Source organism: Siphateles boraxobius, unplaced genomic scaffold, assembly GCF_051911475.1.
Source record: "Siphateles boraxobius isolate OS27281-9 unplaced genomic scaffold, OSU_SipBor_1 53, whole genome shotgun sequence".
Classification (NCBI taxonomy): Eukaryota; Metazoa; Chordata; class Actinopteri; order Cypriniformes; family Leuciscidae; genus Siphateles; species Siphateles boraxobius.
The window spans coordinates 7,274,820-7,293,595 of record NW_027509175.1 but is presented as its reverse complement, the minus strand read 5'-3'; the positions used below and the strand labels follow the sequence as shown (position 1 = coordinate 7,293,595).

At 35.4% G+C, this 18,776-nt stretch overlaps 2 protein-coding genes across 2 annotated transcripts; both read left to right on the top strand.

Moving 5' to 3' along the window:
- Positions 1 to 1,334: 1,334 nt before the first annotated feature.
- Positions 1,335 to 6,088, top strand: eif3f (eukaryotic translation initiation factor 3, subunit F). Its single transcript, XM_077205235.1, has 8 exons — positions 1,335 to 1,492; positions 1,719 to 1,789; positions 2,086 to 2,165; positions 2,808 to 2,945; positions 3,038 to 3,129; positions 3,304 to 3,440; positions 5,394 to 5,507; positions 5,971 to 6,088. The coding sequence occupies exons 1-8, from the start codon at positions 1,381 to 1,383 to the stop codon at positions 6,046 to 6,048; spliced, it is 822 nt and encodes a 273-aa protein (XP_077061350.1). The 5' UTR covers positions 1,335 to 1,380; the 3' UTR covers positions 6,049 to 6,088.
- Positions 6,089 to 6,637: 549 nt separating this feature from the next.
- On the top strand, positions 6,638 to 18,438 carry LOC143714172 (palmitoyltransferase ZDHHC3). Its single transcript, XM_077205234.1, has 9 exons — positions 6,638 to 6,797; positions 11,718 to 11,806; positions 12,998 to 13,071; positions 13,303 to 13,415; positions 14,114 to 14,175; positions 15,545 to 15,665; positions 15,784 to 15,856; positions 16,391 to 16,535; positions 17,659 to 18,438. Exons 1-9 carry the CDS (start codon positions 6,673 to 6,675, stop codon positions 17,748 to 17,750), a joined length of 894 nt encoding a protein of 297 aa, XP_077061349.1. The 5' UTR covers positions 6,638 to 6,672; the 3' UTR covers positions 17,751 to 18,438.
- The last annotated feature ends 338 nt before the right edge of the window (positions 18,439 to 18,776 follow it).

Genomic DNA, 18,776 nt, shown 5'->3' with positions numbered 1-18,776 from the left:
TAATGTATGGGAGGTATCAAAAACACTGAAAACCATTTTATTTGCTGATGATACTAGTTTAAAATCTGCAACAACTCTTGAATACAGGGGGAAATTAATTAAAAAAGATGAAGAGCTGGTTTGATGCAAATAAACTAACACTGAACTTAAGTAAAACTAAATTTATCATTTTTGGTAATCGTGCTACAAGTTCAAATAAAAAACTTATGATAAATGATATTGAAATAGAAAGAGTAAATGAACTAAAATTTTGGGAGTAATAATCGATGAAAAATTATGTTGGAAGCCACATATACATTATATCAAGGCAAAAATATCCAAATCAATTGCTATATTGTGTAAAATCAATTACCTATTAAATCAACAAAAATTGTACACGCTGTATTGTTTCTTCATACTTCCATACATTTCTTATTGTTTGGGAGTATGGGGAAACACTTACAAAACCAACACTGAATCTATATTTATCCTTCAAAAGAGAGCCATAAGAATTGTTAATTAAACCACTTATAGAGCACCAACCACTCCATTGTTAATTAGATTAAAATAATTAAAATTTAGAGATATTGTTGACTTTAAAACTGCACAAATTATGTATAAAATAAATAATCAACAGCTATCGACCAGTATTCAAGGGTTGTTCCAAACGAGTGAGAGCAAACATCATTTAAGAGGAACATTTGTATTTAAAAAGAAACATATAAAAACAAATTTTAAATATCACTGCATCACTACAAAAGGAGTGAATGTATGGAACAGTTGCAGTGAAGAGATGAAATCATGTACAACAATGAGTAAATTTAAAAAACTATTTAAACTGAAGATATTACAAGAATATGAAAAGGCCTCGAGGTGATAGTATTGTACAATAGTATCGTATTGCATGCATGTAGGTATGCATTTGTTTCTATGTGAATGCATGGGTTTATGTGAACAGTAGGTAAGTTGATATACAGGGTATGTAAAGACATATGTATAATAGAAGCGTCAAATTGTTTTGTATTTAACTAAAGGATAAAAATAGAGACAGGGGTAGGACCTGAAAAGTTTGTTATGAACTTCTTCCTACTCCTTTTTGAACATGGGAATTTCTAATTAGAATTATCTACATTAATTTTGGAAGTTTGTGCTGAGAAGCACATGTCCTTATATTACTGATATTTTAATTTTAGTTTTATTTATGAATGCATGTTTGTATATTTTTCATTTTTATGTTTTCTACATGTTCAAAAAAACCCCATTTAAATCCCATATTTTCAATGTGGTGTCAGCCACCTGGCGTATATCCGCTAGGGGGCAGAAGCACAAATCCTGTGCTGTCTTGCGCACTCGTCCTCTTCTTCTCTGTTTATCATCATCCTTCACTTCCTCTACGAAATCATGGCGGTCCACGGCCCGGTCGTGAAAATCCACCCGGTGGTTTTGGCATCGATTGCGGACTCATACGAGCGAAGGAATGAGGGAGCAAGCCGTGTGATTGGAACGTTATTAGGTGGGTCGTGTAAATTCTCTGAGTAAAATCTCAAACAGTTGCTTTTAATAAAGACAACAGAAGCGTTGTTTTGTCTTGTGAAGCATGTGTTATAGTCGAGCCGGATGGCTGGAGTGGGTGAGAGAGAGAGAGAGAGAGAGAGAGAGAGCACGAGCGCACGAGCGCACGGATCCGTTAAGTTAAAAGATCAACACCACTTAACTGGTTTAATTTGTGTGTCACACAGGAACAACAGACAAGCATTCGGTTGATGTCACCAACTGCTTCTCTGTTCCTCACAATGAGTCTGAAGATGAGGTGAGATACACAACATCATCCAACTCAACTCTAAGAGAAATAGAGACGTGTCCGTGGTATACCATGGTACTTTGAAATGCCATTTACCCGAGAGGTTACTTAGAAAACAATTCTAGAAAATACCATGGTATCTATCACCATCAATTTGGACATGTACCATGATTTTGTTGGATGTGCTTTAGAGAACCCCCATGTAAATATCATTGTACATGAAATCCAAAAACATCATTCTTCAAACACAAAGATAACAACACTCAAAAGTGACATCATCCTTATTTACAATGTCTGTGTCTTAGGTGGCTGTTGACATGGAGTTCGCCAAGAACATGTATGAGCTCCATAAGAAGGTTTCACCGAGTGAAGTCATTGTTGGATGGTATGTGGCCGCTCATGTTAATGAATTTAATTATCTTACGTTTTCTAAGGATTGATTTTAGATTTGTCTTAAAATGCAAACTGGTGCTGCGTCCCAATTCACATACTATGTGTAAAAAACTAGATAACTATAGTATTTAATTACATATATATATATATATATATATATATATATATATACATATATATATATATATATATATATATATATATATAACTAGTAAATATAGTTTATTATCTATACTATCCGATGAGGATTTGATTTGAACTACAAAACTAGTTCGATTTGAACAACAACAAAAAAAACGGTTGACAACGGTTGAGTATAGAGAAGTTTGACTCCTGTTTAATTATCTATCCAACCTGATGAAAAGATTTTTATTCAATGTTATTGCATCATTATGTAAACGCATGAGGAGAGTTCTCTGCATGAAAGACGTACTACTACGTGCTACTACATTTCTCTCCGATACGGTAGTAAATTAAATTGAATGTGGAGGATTTTAACCGAGACAAGATGATTGACGGCAGTTTAAGCAGTGACAGGACGCACGTAACTAAGCAACAGAGCGAAGTGTAGTATATACCAAAGCTTTATGGCGTATTGTGATGCAGGCAGCAATAAGTGTTTTATTTTTCGCAGGTATGCCACAGGATTTGACATCACAGAGCACTCTGTTCTGATCCATGAGTATTACAGCCGAGAGGCTCCAAACCCCATTCACCTCACCGTGGACACGGCACTGCAGAGCAACAAAATGAACATCCGTGCCTACGTCAGGTATTATCATCTGGACTAAGGTTGATTATTTTTTGCTGCTGGCCAGATGTCCTCTGCCGCATTAAGTTTTTATTTGTTGTTTGTGCTGTTAGTTCGCAGATGGGCGTCCCAGCCAAGACAGTTGGTGTCATGTTCACCCCATTGTCAGTCAAGTACATTTACTATGACACAGAGCGCATTGGAGGTCAGGTTTTTTCTCCACTTATATACATTTTTGTGGATTATTCATTTTAAATGTAATGTCTTTTCTGGTTTACACAATATTTTGTATTGGAACTTTATTGCATTTGCATGTTTTAAGAATAGCTTTATGCTTTTGCGCACATTCTTCTAATGGATTAAATGCATCTCTCTATAGTTGACCTTCTACAGAGGACTCGTGCATCTCCCAGTCGCACCAACGGATTGACCACAGACCTGGCCCAGGTAGCAAGTGCGGCAGGACGCGTTCAAGAAATGCTTTCCACAGTGCTCGCATACATAGAAGATGTGCTGGTGAGTGTCTCTTTTGGACAATGTGTTTTCTATAATGTGGCCTTTTTTTTTTCTAAATGTATATGAAATGAATACACAGTGTTTTTGTTTTCCCAAAAAAAGCATGCATGAATTAGAAAATAAAGTTTGAGACGTGCTTAATGTTAAACAGAATTATTAAGCACAATAAGCCACGGAAAAGATCTCAAAGCGTCAAATACTCGCACTGACTTACACAATTGAAGGTCGCACACAGACAGCATGCAATCCTGAATTCTGTTCTCTTTAGTGGTGTATTTCACTTGAACGGTCAAAACAGAATTTTCAAAATATCTGTCTTGACGAGTATTCACGTAAACATGGTCAGTTATTTCTTAAGTGAATGTAAATAGTTGGGGGGAAATCTGATGCGTAATATTATATTAGATCCGTGCATTAGGTCTCAATATAGTAAACACTCTCTCTCTCTTAACATTATTTTATACACACACATATATATATATTAGTGGTGGGCCGTTATCGGCGTTAACGTGCTGCGTTAACGTGAGACTCTTATCGGGCGATAAAAAAAATATCGCCGTTAATCTATTCTCAAAGTTGGGTTGGGATCATACACTATCTTTTTCGAATATCATTATATTTTCGCGCAAATCGCGCAGCAGGGTATTTTCCTGTCAGGGACACGAGGTGTATACTTTTACATGTTACGTTGATCGTTCCTCTCGTTACTTTACATGTTGTTAAATGAGTTTATTCCAAGCGCGCTGTATCTTTTTTATGGGCATGAGCGATGCTCAATTTACAAATGCATCACTCTTTTGGGTCGATTCTGTTCAAAGACTTCATCAAACAAGTTGGCAGATCTGTCTAAATCGGTTCGCGAATCAGTTCTGTTCAGTTCCTCACGCACTGAATCGTCTGAACTCTGAAGCGCGTTCAATCACACTCGACACGGAGTCGTAACAGGAAGATTTAAGAACATCAGGAGCTACAGTTTAGTCTAGTGAAAGCAAATCTGCAAATGCATCATATTTTAGCCAGCGATGAAGATCTTTATTAGTTGAACATCTTCGTAAGCTGTCTGTGAATGAATGATTCCACAGGACGATACATTCGATTTCATTTCATTCAGGTAATAAATTTTACAACCAAACAGATTATTACGCCACGATAGCACTAAAAAGTATGACATTATCCGTTGGACATATACATTAATTTATAGGCTACAAAATAAATAAGCTACCTTTGTGTACAGTTTATGAAATGAACACCTGCCATCCCGCGGTAATGTGTGTGTATTGCGCAGGGGCATAGTCACACGAATAGTTTACATTGATTGAAACTAATTTGTTTAAAAAGGAGGAGGCTATTGGCGGTAAAGGCAGGTTCACATAAAATCATTATGACATTATTTTTTGATCTAACGAGCATCTGGTTTGGCGATGCAAAAACGGACTGTAGCTAGGTCGTGCTTATTGTTTTTTTCTTCGTCCAATAAGCCTAGTGTAAAAAAAAAAACGACGAAAACATATTATTAGTTCAATTAATAAACAGTTTGTTTGATGACAAATCGCTAAAGATGAACTTGGCCTCCCTTTCTGTCGTTGTAATTGTGCGTTTTATTTATTTATTTTATTTTATAATTTTTTTGACCGATATTCGACTTTTGCTCCTCTATTGTCGAAAAGCATTTTTGGCACTTATTACTTATTTGGGTAGCACACATATTCTGAATGCCTTCGGCAGTATTCAAATGAGCCATTTTAATCTAGATTAATCTAGATTAATTCCAAGATTCCAGTGAGATTAATCTAGATTAAAAAAATTAATCTATGCCCACCTCTAAAATATATATATATATATATATATATATATATATATATATATATATATATATATATATATATATATATACATACCAGTTGATCTTTTACCAGAATTGATTAATGACTTCAACAATTCTTTTTTTTCTAGTCTGGTAAAGTGATGGCAGATAACAGTGTTGGTCGTTTCCTCATGGATCTTGTGAACAAAGTGCCCAAGATCTCAGCAGAAGACTTTGAGAGCATGCTGAACTCCAACATTAATGTGAGTGACATTCAGTACAATATGATATTATATGTGTTTGAAATGCTTAAATATCAGGGTTCCCACAGTCATAAAAATACTAGAAATATTTAATCCGCTAGTACACAAAAACACAAAAAGGTCTTTAAAGGCTAATTCGCACTGCACAGACAAACTCCGACCAATCCAGACAGTGACTAGATTACAGTACGTCAGTTCTCAGACATACCGTGACCCGACAAATGCAGTATCAACATGTTCATTGGTGAAAACAAGCGACAAAGAGCTGACCCGACAAAGAGACACTGTTGGTCGGTATTTGAGAGTGCACTAAGTGCAGTGTGAATTGGCCTTAATAATGATCTTCCTAAATTAAAATTATTTAAAAAAATCTTTATCAACAATAACTGGCAAATTCTAAAAATTAGAAACTGTCTCTCAGATTAAATTAAAGTGGTGTGCTTGTGCTTCTGTTTCTTTGCAGGATCTGTTGATGGTGACCTACCTGGCAAATCTCACTCAAGCTCAGATCGCGCTTAACGAGAAACTAGTTGTTCTGTGATCTGAAATTAAAATGAATAAAATGTTTGTCATTCCAACAATCTGTGTGATGAGTTTAAAACAGTGCTTGGATATCTGAGAGCTTGTGAGAAAAAATATATACATAATTAAAAAAAAAGTAAATTTAAAGCTATTATTGTATCATTTTTTTAAACCCTTTTGTGCTATTCACTTATGTACACTCAGGATGTTGAGGTCTCCAGAGACCCCAGGCAATAAAATATGATTTTGTAACAATGTATTTTTTTTTAAACAAATGTAATGTCACACACTTTATTAATGGTTTTACTCTACATGTGAGGGTAGGGAGGGTTAAGGTATTTTTTATTTATTTATATAAATGAAAAATATTTTTAAAATATTTTTTTAAAGAAAAAACGTATTTAAAACTTATTTGAAAAAAGATCCATGATTTTCATTCATGGAGATAACAAGGACAATCTACTGTGGTTTAATGGAAGATCGCTGCCATAAGCTGGAGAACAAACACTTTTAAAGGATAAGCAGAAACCTGACAGAAATACACACACGTTCACATGTGGTCAGAAGAACCCATTGACGGACAACGCGGGCTACGTAATGCGCGTCCTTTACTGACGTCATCTGGAAGATCGCAGATGGAAAGATGGCTCCGTTTCGCTGTCGGCGAGACCCGTGCGGCTTTATTTGTCTCATTTTAACTTATTTCAGCGTCTTTTACGCCGACTATGTTGTGATTCAGTATGTCCTGATCCCCGCGTACTCTGAAAGGTGAGTACGTTACCGTATGAACAAAGCTTCGAAGAGCCAGTGTTTGCTTCACGTAACGGCATCCGCCGCTCATGAGATCTTCGTTTTTTTTATTGTAGCTTTTTAATAGAATCACCCATTGCATCAGCCGTTCAAAATAATTGTTCGTGCTGATTGTTATCAGGGTTCTGATGTGTTTTCTCACCCGCGAAAAGTGTTTACAGTGCGCTTGAACTATACTAGGAACTAGAATGTGATTGTCAGACTGCTGTAGTGTGCATCATTCAACGCGTGTTTGTTGATTACACTTTCAGTCTCTGTGTTACATTATAGTCTAAGGTTTCAGCAGGTTAACTCACTTGAAATTAACAAGCCATATAAGATTATTATAATATAACTTACCACTCTCCCATGTCTTTTTTGACGAGTAGGCTACCTTGGTATTTAAATAGTTTGTAACGTGAATAAATTATGTCGACCACCTGTCCCCATTTTGCTATACTGGATGAAAACGTCAAATATGACAGATACAAAAAAAAGAAAAAAGTTCCAAATGCTTTGGATACAATAAGAAGCATTTAAAGGGTTAATTCACCCCAAATTGAAACGTCTGACTTCATTTACTCACTCTCATGTCGCTCCAAACCTGCAGAGGTGGGAGTAAGTCACACATGTGCAAGTCACAAGCAAGTCTCAAGTCTTAACCTTCGAGTCTCAAGCAAGTCCAAGTACATTTTTTTATAAAGGCAAGTCAAGTCATTGCCTTATGTCAAGCAAGTCAAGTCAAGTCGTAGCTTGGGTCACAAGTCACTGGCAAGTCATACAAACGTTTGACGATTTCACTGAATTTATATATTAAAATAAGTTAAAACTACAGAAGTTGTGGACTATGGTTTTATTTGCAACTTTATTTTTTTAATATATGCATTTCCACATATAGCCGAGTGGTTACTACAATAAAAATCTAAATGTAACTGAAATTAGGCCAACATTAAAGCATGAAAAAATAAATATGCCTCAAACATTGCAGAAAACCATTAAAAGGTATTAAACAATTCACAATTCAAGTATAATTCCTATGCGACCAAATGCATTCTTCAAACCGGCATCCCCTTAATACAAGTTATATATTTTTAATTATGAAGTTAAAACCGCCAATAGGTGGCGCCAAATTACCGTATTAATGTACGAGTCATAGAAGCATTAATTTAACTTATGTTCAAAACGGCAGATTCGTTCTGGAACTAAGCAACTAGGTCACTGAATCACAAATAGCCTACGCATAACTCTTTCTGTGGCTTGTTTGGAACTATTGTCATTGGAGAAATCGAGCAAAAACAGAAAATATTTGGAATATTAGGCTATGTCTAAATGTCACATGACAATATTCACTTTTAGCCTACTGAACTGTTTTATAAAATCATTATCACTTTTGCAATCGCGTTAATATTCTGGAAATATTTTTTTAATATCATATGTTATAATTATGAAAATAACTCATACTAGGGCATTTTTTTCCACCACATTTTGAATTTTGGGTGCAATATTAATTCTGCTGGCATTTTGATAACATCTGTAACCCCTGATAACATCTAACCCTGCTTTAAGAGAAACATAAAACACGACAAAACATTAACAGTTTTCTATGTTGTTTTTTGTCATTGTAAAGAACGACATATTTGGCTTTAAAGCATGATTTAAAAAGAAATGTGGCAAATGTTATACAAAACATATGACATCATTAATTATCATTTGAATATTGACAACATAAAGCTACATTTGAAAACATAATTGTGTATAAAGAGGCGTGCTGTTTTAACCAATATTCTCGATTTAAAGATAGTCAAATTAACTATAACAAACAGGTTAAACAAGCCATAGCTTACTTTTAGACGTGGTGAATGAAGTTCGACTGTTCGAGGTTGTGATGGTCGTGTCCGATATCCCTCGCCGGTTATTATGCGGACAGCAAATCTTCTTGTATGAATATAGTCAATTTCTAGTGTTTATATCCAAAAATAAACGATGCTGGGAGATGTTTTTGTATTTAGCGCGCTCACCGCGATGTATGTTTTTTCTGGGCTTGTGCAGTGTCACGCAATCGCGCAGAATCTGATGACTGGCGTCAATGGTTCCGTTGCTTTCATTTTGTTCATCAATTGATGTTGCGATGATAAATGTATATCAAGTCATTCTCGATGTTCATACAGTTCAAGTCAAGTCAAGTCTCAAGTCATTGGATCTCAAGTCAAAGTCGAGTCATTTTCTTAATTTAGTCAAGCAAGTCTCAAGTCAAGTCCTTAAATTTGCGACTCGAGTCAAGTCATGTGACTCGAGTCCCCCATCTCTGCAAACCTGTATGAATTTCTTTCTTCTACTGAACGCAAAAGAATATATTTTGAATAGTATATTATATAGATATATTTGATAGTATGGAGTCATACGTCATATGACAATAGTATAGTCAATGTGGCCCATCAACTGTTTGGCTACCAACATTCTTCAAAATATCTTCTTTTGTGTTCAGCAGAAGAAAGGAATTCATACAGGTTTAGAACAACTTGAGGCTGAGCACATGATGACAGAATTTTTATTTTTGGGCGAACTATCCTTTTTTGTTTGTATTGTCTTGCAAAGGAGGATAACCTAGACTTGCTACTTGAAGACATTTTTGTATAAAATGTGATTTTTACCTACTAGTCTTTAATATTTAGCCTAGATCGTTATATTCCGTAGACTTGAATTACATTGGCCCTCATTTATCAAAAGTGCGTACACCAAATTTCCAGCGTACACCTGGCGTACACCCAAAACCACGGTGACTTTGATATTTATCAATATGGACGTTGGCGTACGCCAGGTCCAGCTCAAATCCTACGCCAGGTCAGGAGGTGGTGTACATGTACGCACGTTTTGAGTTAGTGCGGAAATGCGCAGAAAAAGAAATTCCTAACACCACAAAACGCACTGACAAACTAAAAGATATGAGCTCTTTTCCAAAACGCGATAAACGCCATTTTTAAAAATAAATTTGTATTTTATTTCTATTAATAAACTAGTGTTGTGTCTGCAAAGATGAAATTGATGATCACCATCTCAGTAGTGAACGCGCCATAGCCAGAGTAGCATATTTCTTTTAGTTTATTATTGTTTTGTTTAAAGACATTTCAAGCTTTCTTTATAGGTATATTTCTCATGTCTGTGAGGCATATACTGAGTTTCGGTTAATTTGTGATGAGATGCGCTCCAGTTCACGTGCAATGCAAGGGACCGCGCCCGCGCCTCCATGTCATGACTCATGATTATATTGTCTGCTATTTGCTTTTTATTTATTAAATCCAGGCAATTGGTTGATGAAAAAAATATTAAAATTAAGATACAATTTTTACAAAACGAAATTCACTTTAAAGAAAGGCTTTCAACAAAACAAAACTTAATTAAGTGGCCAAAATCATGTCTGAGCATGTCTCCCAATATATTGCGCATCCTATCTTAGCCTATGTTCACTTTTCATAATCAACATAGATGGGGAAAAATAACATTATTATTTTTTAACAAATATGAAACTAAATGCACTTAGTTAATGGCTACAACACGTAGCCTAATAGTAGGCCTGAATATTGTTATCATTACTTTTTTCAAGTTCGGCACGAATTACTATTAGCCTAAATGTGTTACTAAATGATTTGAATGTATGTTTAACATTGTTGTATTTAAGGACTGTATTTGTGTGTTATTTTTAAATTATTTGTTTTATGTGGTGGACAATATTGGAACGTGACATTGGAAATATTTATTTTATTTTTTCTATTTAATTTATTTTACTAATTATTTTGTTTGGCTTTTATTTATTTCATGCAGTTGCACTTATTTAATTTATATTAATTTATAGTATGAGTCCCTGATTATATGTTGCATGTTCTCTTCTTGTTGTTTTTGTTGTTGTTTTTTTAGACAAAAAAATGGATGGATTTATAGCGTTTGAAAAAAAAATACAATTAACTTTGAATTTATCATCAACAATATTGTTGTTTGATTTAATAATAATTTTTCATGATGGTGATGGTCTCGATCTCCAGAGAAGTGTCTCCTCTTTGCCGTCTTCCGTGTGTCCATGGCGTAAAATGAGGGTGTGGGGGAAGCGGATACTTGAATATATAGGGGCGTGTTATTCTAATGACGATCGCTTTCAGCCGCGGCATTTATCAAGGGCAGGTATTGCGTACACCTGGATTTCAAAGGTACGCACAGCTTCATAAATCAGGCGGTGAGAGGAGTGTAAGCATAATCTTACGCCTACATATACGCCCGTTTCTACGCAAGAATGATAAATGAGGGCCATTGTATCCATCAAACATGGAGAAATTGACTGGCAATAGTTCCAATTAAAGCTTATTAGTGATTTAAAGCATGTTGTCACTCAGTGTTACTGAATTGCAAATAGGCTTTCCAACTAATGTAAATCAATACTTACATAGTGTAATAGTAGTAAATTCATCTCTTTCCCACGTGTGTGGATGAATTAATTTATTTGGCCATTATTGGTCTTAAAGAACAATAAATGTTTTAAATGAGCATTACTACTATGTCCTGACAAAAGAGTTAAAAAACAAATATATCCTTATTGCAGTTTTTTTTCCTTTTTTTGCGCTTATCTGTCACAACAATTATGTCTACTCCATCACAAAATGTAAAGAAATTGTTTATTGATAATTTTCCTTAATTTTAAGTAGGTCATATTGAATGAATGAATGAGGCATTTATATAGCGCTTTCGTACTACTGTACACCCAAAGCGCTTTACTATATATTAGGAGCTAGCTACACCAAGAAACAAAATTACTGCATTTATACATATGTGATATTCTAAATATTTTGTGGCTATGGTTTTAATGCTTATGGGTATTTTAGTTTGTAAAGTGTATATTTTCTTTGTGTTTAGTGTATGGTGCACTCTCCATGGATCCGTGTTCAATATTATTCTGTTACTACTGCTGGCGTGCCATTCAAAAGCAGTGTTCTCCGACCCTGGTGAGTTTCCTGAAACTTGACATTGCTTTGTCTTATTTAATAGAGCCAGACACGTTTTCTCTCGGTTTCATTCATACACTATTGACTAATTGTGTTTTAACCCTATAAAGTCTCCTGTATAATATTATCCATAAATCATTCTGTAGAAACATCATAGAAAATTCTAGAATCAAACATGAATCCCACAGGCTTTTGATGAACATTTATTTGTCTCTTAATCATCATTGAATTGCATTGGATTATATTTTGTGCCCTCCACAATTACAACTACAGAACTCTGATAATAAAATGAAGCATTTAAATACCATCTAACTAAGACTTATTATACTTATATTTACTTATACTTATATTTAGATTTATTTATTATAATATTCAAAACACTGTAAATATGTTCATAATCTGTAAATCTGGAAATGTCTATTCTGACTAAACCTAACTGTGATGCTTTTTATTCTCATATATTTATATTTTTATTCTTTATTCTTATAATTTGTAGTATTATGTTTCATGTTTCTTGTTGTATTTGTATAGTCCACTGGAAGCCTCAGCACCAAAACAAATTCCTTGTGTGTGCAAGCATACTTGGCAATAAAGCTCTTTCTGATTCTGATTCTGATTATTGGGAGATAAAGATTGACAATGATATTTACATGCATTTTATGTATTTAGTCTGCTAAACTGTTAACTTAAGACGTCTAATTGATTTAAATTGCAAGCTATATAAATAACATCAGCAGCAAATGGAAAAATGTTGCTCAGTTTGGGCCTCTAAATATTTGTTTTCTTGAATGTGAGCCCATTTTCTATATCATTCGGCATGAAAACATACTATACTACTTAAAACATAAACTTACAAAAACAAATGATATGGGGGTGGTAATGGCGCAGTGGATGAGACACATGCTTTTGGTGTGAGAGACCCGGGTTCGAATCCACTGTGAGACACCAATGTGTCCCTGAGCAAGACACTTAACCCCTAGTTGCTCCAGAGGCGTGCGACCTCTGAAATATAGCAATTGTAAGTCGCTTTGGATAAAAGTGTCAGCTAAATGAATAAATGTAAATGTAAATGATATTGTGTTTAAATTTTCAAAAAAATTATTCAATTAAAAAAATAGTGTCTGGCTACTATTTCAAATTTTAGGCATTACAGGTTTAATCTGTGTAAACTTTTAACATTTACCATTACAGGAATGGTTCCTCTACCTGAGACAGCCATTGACTTCTCTGACTTGAGGTCCCAGTCCAGCCGTCTAAATGACAGAGTGAGTGTCTCTGATCTGTCTACTACTGTAGCTATATTTAAGTTAGGGATGCAGTGATATGAACACTGATACGATAACCTAAAGCAGATGCGATAACCAAAAACTCTTTATATTTGAAAGCCAATAACCGATATATTGGCCGAGTGTGTATTCTGTTTCCTTGCTTGCATCTTATTTCACTGTGCATTTTCTCTGTGACATGTCTTTAATCATTGTGTTGGTTCTGATCAGGGCTGCGAAGGCTGGACAGTGTGTAGTCGCTGTGAGACGTATCGGCCTCCTCGAGCCCATCACTGCAGAGTTTGTCAGCGCTGCATCAGGAGAATGGACCATCACTGCCCGTGGTCAGTCTCTCCTCATTCTCAATTGGCCTGTGTTATCACCTTGAGTGTATATTTATCTGCTGTTTCTGGCTGCCTTTAAAATATCTTAAGTGTATGCAACATATTTGTGCTATACAATATAATGGATCCCACTTTATATTAAGTGTCTTTAAAGAGGACCTATTATGCCCTTTTACAAAGTCTTGATTTTGTTTTTGGAGTCTACTAGAATAGGTTTTCATGCTTGAATGCTCAAAAAACACCTAATTTTTAATATATTACATTATTGCAGCACCTCTCTTCCCAGTCTTTCAGTAACGTTCTGTTTAGTTCCGGTCTCTATGAAGCCCCTCCTTCCAGGTTTAATCTTCCACAAAGCACAATGTGCTCTGATTGGACAGCAGGACCAGTGTGTTGTGATTGGTCAACCGCTTCGTGTGTGTTTTGGACACGTCACACTCCTTACAATAACCATGAGTAAACTACGTACGCAGCTCAACCAGGCCTCGTCCCTTTTTTTTGTGTTTTTTTTGTGGTAATTACTTCTTGGGCTGCAATTATTTACATTTGGAATATTGTTACGTGTACATTCCCGGAAGGAAATGCAAGACTACAATCGAAGCATTTCAAGGAGTTCAGAAACAATGCGCACTGATATGGAGAAGGTTTTTGTCATGTCTCTGATTAATGCATTTGCATATGTGCTTGTTCTTTTATAGGATCAATAATTGTGTTGGAGAGCTCAATCAGAAATACTTCATTCAGTTCCTCTTCTACACAGGTGAGTTTTAAGAACATGGGGTGTTTTTATAACAATGGTGTCCAAACCTGCTCCTGGAGGGCCACTGTCCTGCAGAGTTCAGCTCCAACCCCAGTTAACTCTTTCCCTACCATTGATAACATTTTCCCATTTATGAGAAAACGCTTCCCCAGCATTAAAGGAGTTTTCAGACTTTCTGTGTTTTCACTGTTATACGGTAGGGGGCGCAATCTACTCTGTCTATGTTTTGAATCTGATCTGGACGTAGTTTTTGATAAAAATGCGTTTTTCTCAGCTTTTTAGTTAAAACTCTGTTTCTTTTATGAAACCTGCCCACATTCAAATGTTGATAAAAAAGAATGCATGAAGATAGATTTTTTTTCAGAAGCAGAGGTTTCTTTTGATATATTTAGTTTAGATATTCATACTACAAAATATTCTGGGTTCCTTGAAACTTTTGTAAAAAATGATTTTAAAAAATGCTGGTGCTGGCTGATTTTTTTTCTAAAAAAAAAAAAAAAAAGTGGGAAAAAGAGTTAAACACACCTGAAACAGCTACAAGAACTTACTAGACCAGAGCCCCTTTCACACAGAGCGTTGATCCCAAAGATTGCTGGAGTGCCTTCTGTGTGAACGCAAACACGTCCCGGGATTGATCCCAGGATCTATTGCTGGATGGGGACCTTGTAAAATTGCCGGAATCAGTCCTGGTAAAGTCAGGACCAATGCCGTAAGGGGTGTGTCGTCGCAATGACGTAGTTATCGTGCGACTCTTTGACAATTTTAAATGCAGATCAACGTTCACGTTGCACATTAACAAAGAAGAAAGTTTGTGTTCGTCAAGGAACAAAGAAAAAAGTTTGTTTATCAAGGAGTAAAGGAAGGACAAAAAAAGCAAGCAAACGTCACATCCTGATGTCACATGTTTTTATGGGATCTTTACGGAGTGTGTGTGATGCATACATAGATTCCAGAAAATCACTGGCAGTGTGAATGAACCAATGGACACATTATCAGTGTATTTTCCGGAATCTCTGTGTGAAAGGGGCTCAGGGGTGTCCAAAGTCGCTGCTGAAGGGCCACTGTCCTGAAGAATTTATCTCCAACCCCAATTAAACACTCCTGAACCAGCTAATCAAGGTCTTACTTCTAGGAAATGTCCATGCAGGTGTGTTGAGGCAAGTTAGAGGTAAACTCTGCAGGACAGTGGCCCTCCAGGACCAACTTTGGACACCCCTGGTCAAGTAAGACCTTGTTTAACTGGTTCAGCTGTGTTTAATAAGGGTTGAAGCTAAACTGTGCAGGACAGTAGCCCTTTTGGATGCAGATTTTATTTTCAATTTTTTCATTTGACTTTCCATTTCTCTCCTCTAATACCACATCTCTGTAGGCATGGCCAGCTTGTATTCCATGGCGCTGGTGGTGTCAGCATGGGTGTGGAGAATAAGGAGTGAAAGAGAGGGAGATGAAGATAAAGAAGGAGAAGAATCTCCCAGCAAACATCTTATTGTGTAAGTTACTGTGTACTCCTGATGTACACTATAATGATTATCAATATTGATTAAGATATTAAGTACTTTTGTTAGCTTTTTGCTTTTCTCACTCTGTTCTTGGTCATTTGTTCTGAAGGGCACATTATATCATTCTGCTGGTGGAGTCAATACTTTTTGGAGTGTTTGTCTTGGTGATATTTTATGACCAGGTATGCTTCAACATTATATAGCTTCATTGGGACTACATGTTTTGGACCAAATGGTGACATTATAGACTAAAATTTTGAAAAATGTGTTCAAACACAGCCACAGTGTTGTACTTACATACTTTGCTACAGTGTTTGCATGGGGAGGCTGGAGTAATTCATATTCTTTATAGGGATAGCTTACCCCAAAATGAAAATCATTTACACAACCTCATGCCGTTCCAAACCTGTTTGCATAATTTTCCTTTGCATAACACAAAAGAAGATATTTTAATAATGTGTGAATGCTGGTAACCAAAATGTTTGGTATCCAGTGGCATCCAGAGTTTGGCATCCAGTGTAGACAGCATCGCTGATTATAATGGGTTCTAAATGCTTTTGTCGTGCTGTCGTACTGCTCACGTCTGGTGTAGACACGGTGTAAAACTCTAACACTATTCTCTTTTGGCTTTCTAAACACATTTTTATTCAAATCTTATGTAATGGTAATTTTGCATGTGATGATCTGTAATCTGTCTCTCTTGTTTTTGTCCTAAGCTGGTGTCCATTATAACAGATGAGACGCCCATCGAGCAGATGAGGAACAGACTACTGAAAGACAAACTCAACAACACCCACCCGACACACATTACACACACAAGAAAGCCAAAAATTGCATTGCTGAGGGAGGTTTTTGGACGTGGTGAGTTTAACTATTTTCATCTAGGGGGTATTCCAGAAAGCAAGGTTAACTTACTGTCACATATACCCTAAACTCGCAGCTGATTAACCTGATTAAAAATATTGCTAACTCTGGATATGTCTGTTCCAAAACTCCTGTGAAGAGTTGTTCCATCAATTTCCTATTGGTAACCCAGAGTTAACTTGCGTGCACAGTGAGTACCTAAAGACATCGTCGTCAATGGATAACCATAAGCGCACCATACTTGGATATCACCACCTATTGGGCTGTTGTGCAATCATTTTTTAATCTTATCATTTTTTTTCTCTTTTCTCTTTCTACGTACCATACTTTGATGCAGAAATATGTTTTTGACAACGGTGAACAAGTATATAATTTGTTTAAAGCTAAATAAATAAATAAAAACCGTACTTGTAAAGGTAATACGGCTGTATAAAGTTCCTGGTCTACAGCAGGTTATAATCAGAGTAAGTTGCTATGGCTACTTATAGTAGCCACATAGGAGTGTGACGTGTTTCCTGAAAGTTACTTCCTTCTCTGGATCCAAAAATTGAGGTTATGCATTTACTTATTCTTAAGGTTTCCTGTCCTATGTGTGTGGCATAACCTGCTTTCTAGAACACCCCCCTGTTTTGATCCTTCAAGCTTGTGACTGTCACTGTCAGAAAGCATTGAGGAATATGTTATACTAGCATTCAAAAGTTTTGGGTCGGAACAAAAAAAAAAAAAAAAAAATATATATATATATATATATATATATATGTATTAATGTGTTTGATATTGAAGTGTCTCTTATGCTCACAAAGGCTACATTTATTTGATCAAAAATACAGTAAAATTGAGAAACATTATGACATTTTTCTATTTTAACATTTTAAAATGTAATTTATTCATGTGTGGGAAAAGCTGTTTTTTTTAGCATCATTCCTCCAGTCTTAAGTCACATGATCCTTCAGAAATCATTCTAATATGCTGATTTGATGATTATACATTTTATCAATTTAATGACTCCTTGCTGAGTAGAAGTATGCATTTTTAATAGTTTTATTGAAATCAAACTTTTGAATGGTAGTGCATATAAATGATGAATGTTTTTCCATTTGTATTTCTCTCATATTGACAGGTTCTATACTATGTTGGCTGTTCCCGCTCCATTCCTCCCCCCCTTCAGTTGGCGGCATCAGTTATTCAGCACTTCCTGATTACAATGTGTAACACTAATCAGTTTTTCATCGGTTCCTTTGAACTTTCCATCAGTATTTCATCGTGTGTAGGACACTGTGCATATTATTTTACTGAGGTGCAAATTTCAGCTATGAAGGAAGAGTGCTGCTCTGTGTGAGTGTTTTTGTACACTGACTTCTGTTTACTACTGCTTCTCTATCTCACACACACACACACTCAGATACAAATACTGTTACAAAAGGGACTTCCTTTACAAACCTGGATCTTTTTCCTTTCTGTGTTTCATATAACCCAGGATAATTAATGGATTTCATTTTAATTTAATCATACATTTTATTGTGTGTTTTTGAGTACATGGACTGTACTCCATTTTACATAAGGATTGTATATAAAGATGTATTTTATAACTTTAATTTCTGACAAAAGTGTTGCTGCATTTTCAGGGTACTGGACTACTTGTTGAAGTGCTTGTTTTTATTTGTTTAAAATCTTAATGTTTTTGCTGTTTTATGGACAGCTTGAGGGATGTGTGTACATAACAGATGAACTTGTATATTGATAATGTTTACATTGATATTTATTGTAATTTAACTGTGGATTTTTGTCTCTTAATGCTGCTCTGATTTATGTGAAGTAAAAGACATCTTTTCATATTCTGACTTTTTTGCTTTAAAATCATAAGTTTAAGTGACAATAAACCAAATGTGTTAAATGTAAATCATTGTGTTTTATTATTCAGGAAAGCTACAATAATAATAGAGGCGTTTAATCAAGTTAGAGATTTTCACAATAAGTCATTAACATATTTTTTTATAAAAATAAAGTAAAAGTGTAATGAAAAGGATTTAGTTCATAAGCTCATAATGTTTGACAGTCTATAATGCAGGTAGCTTTTAAAAATCTGTGTGTAGGAAGCGGTGAACATTAATATTTCACTTGAAGCAAAGCACACTTAAATGAGTGAGAGCTAATTAAAACGGGATTATATTAATTTTTCCATCCTAACGAGCTCCTCGCTAATTGGCCGAATCCGCGATCACGTGCTTGTGTTGTTAT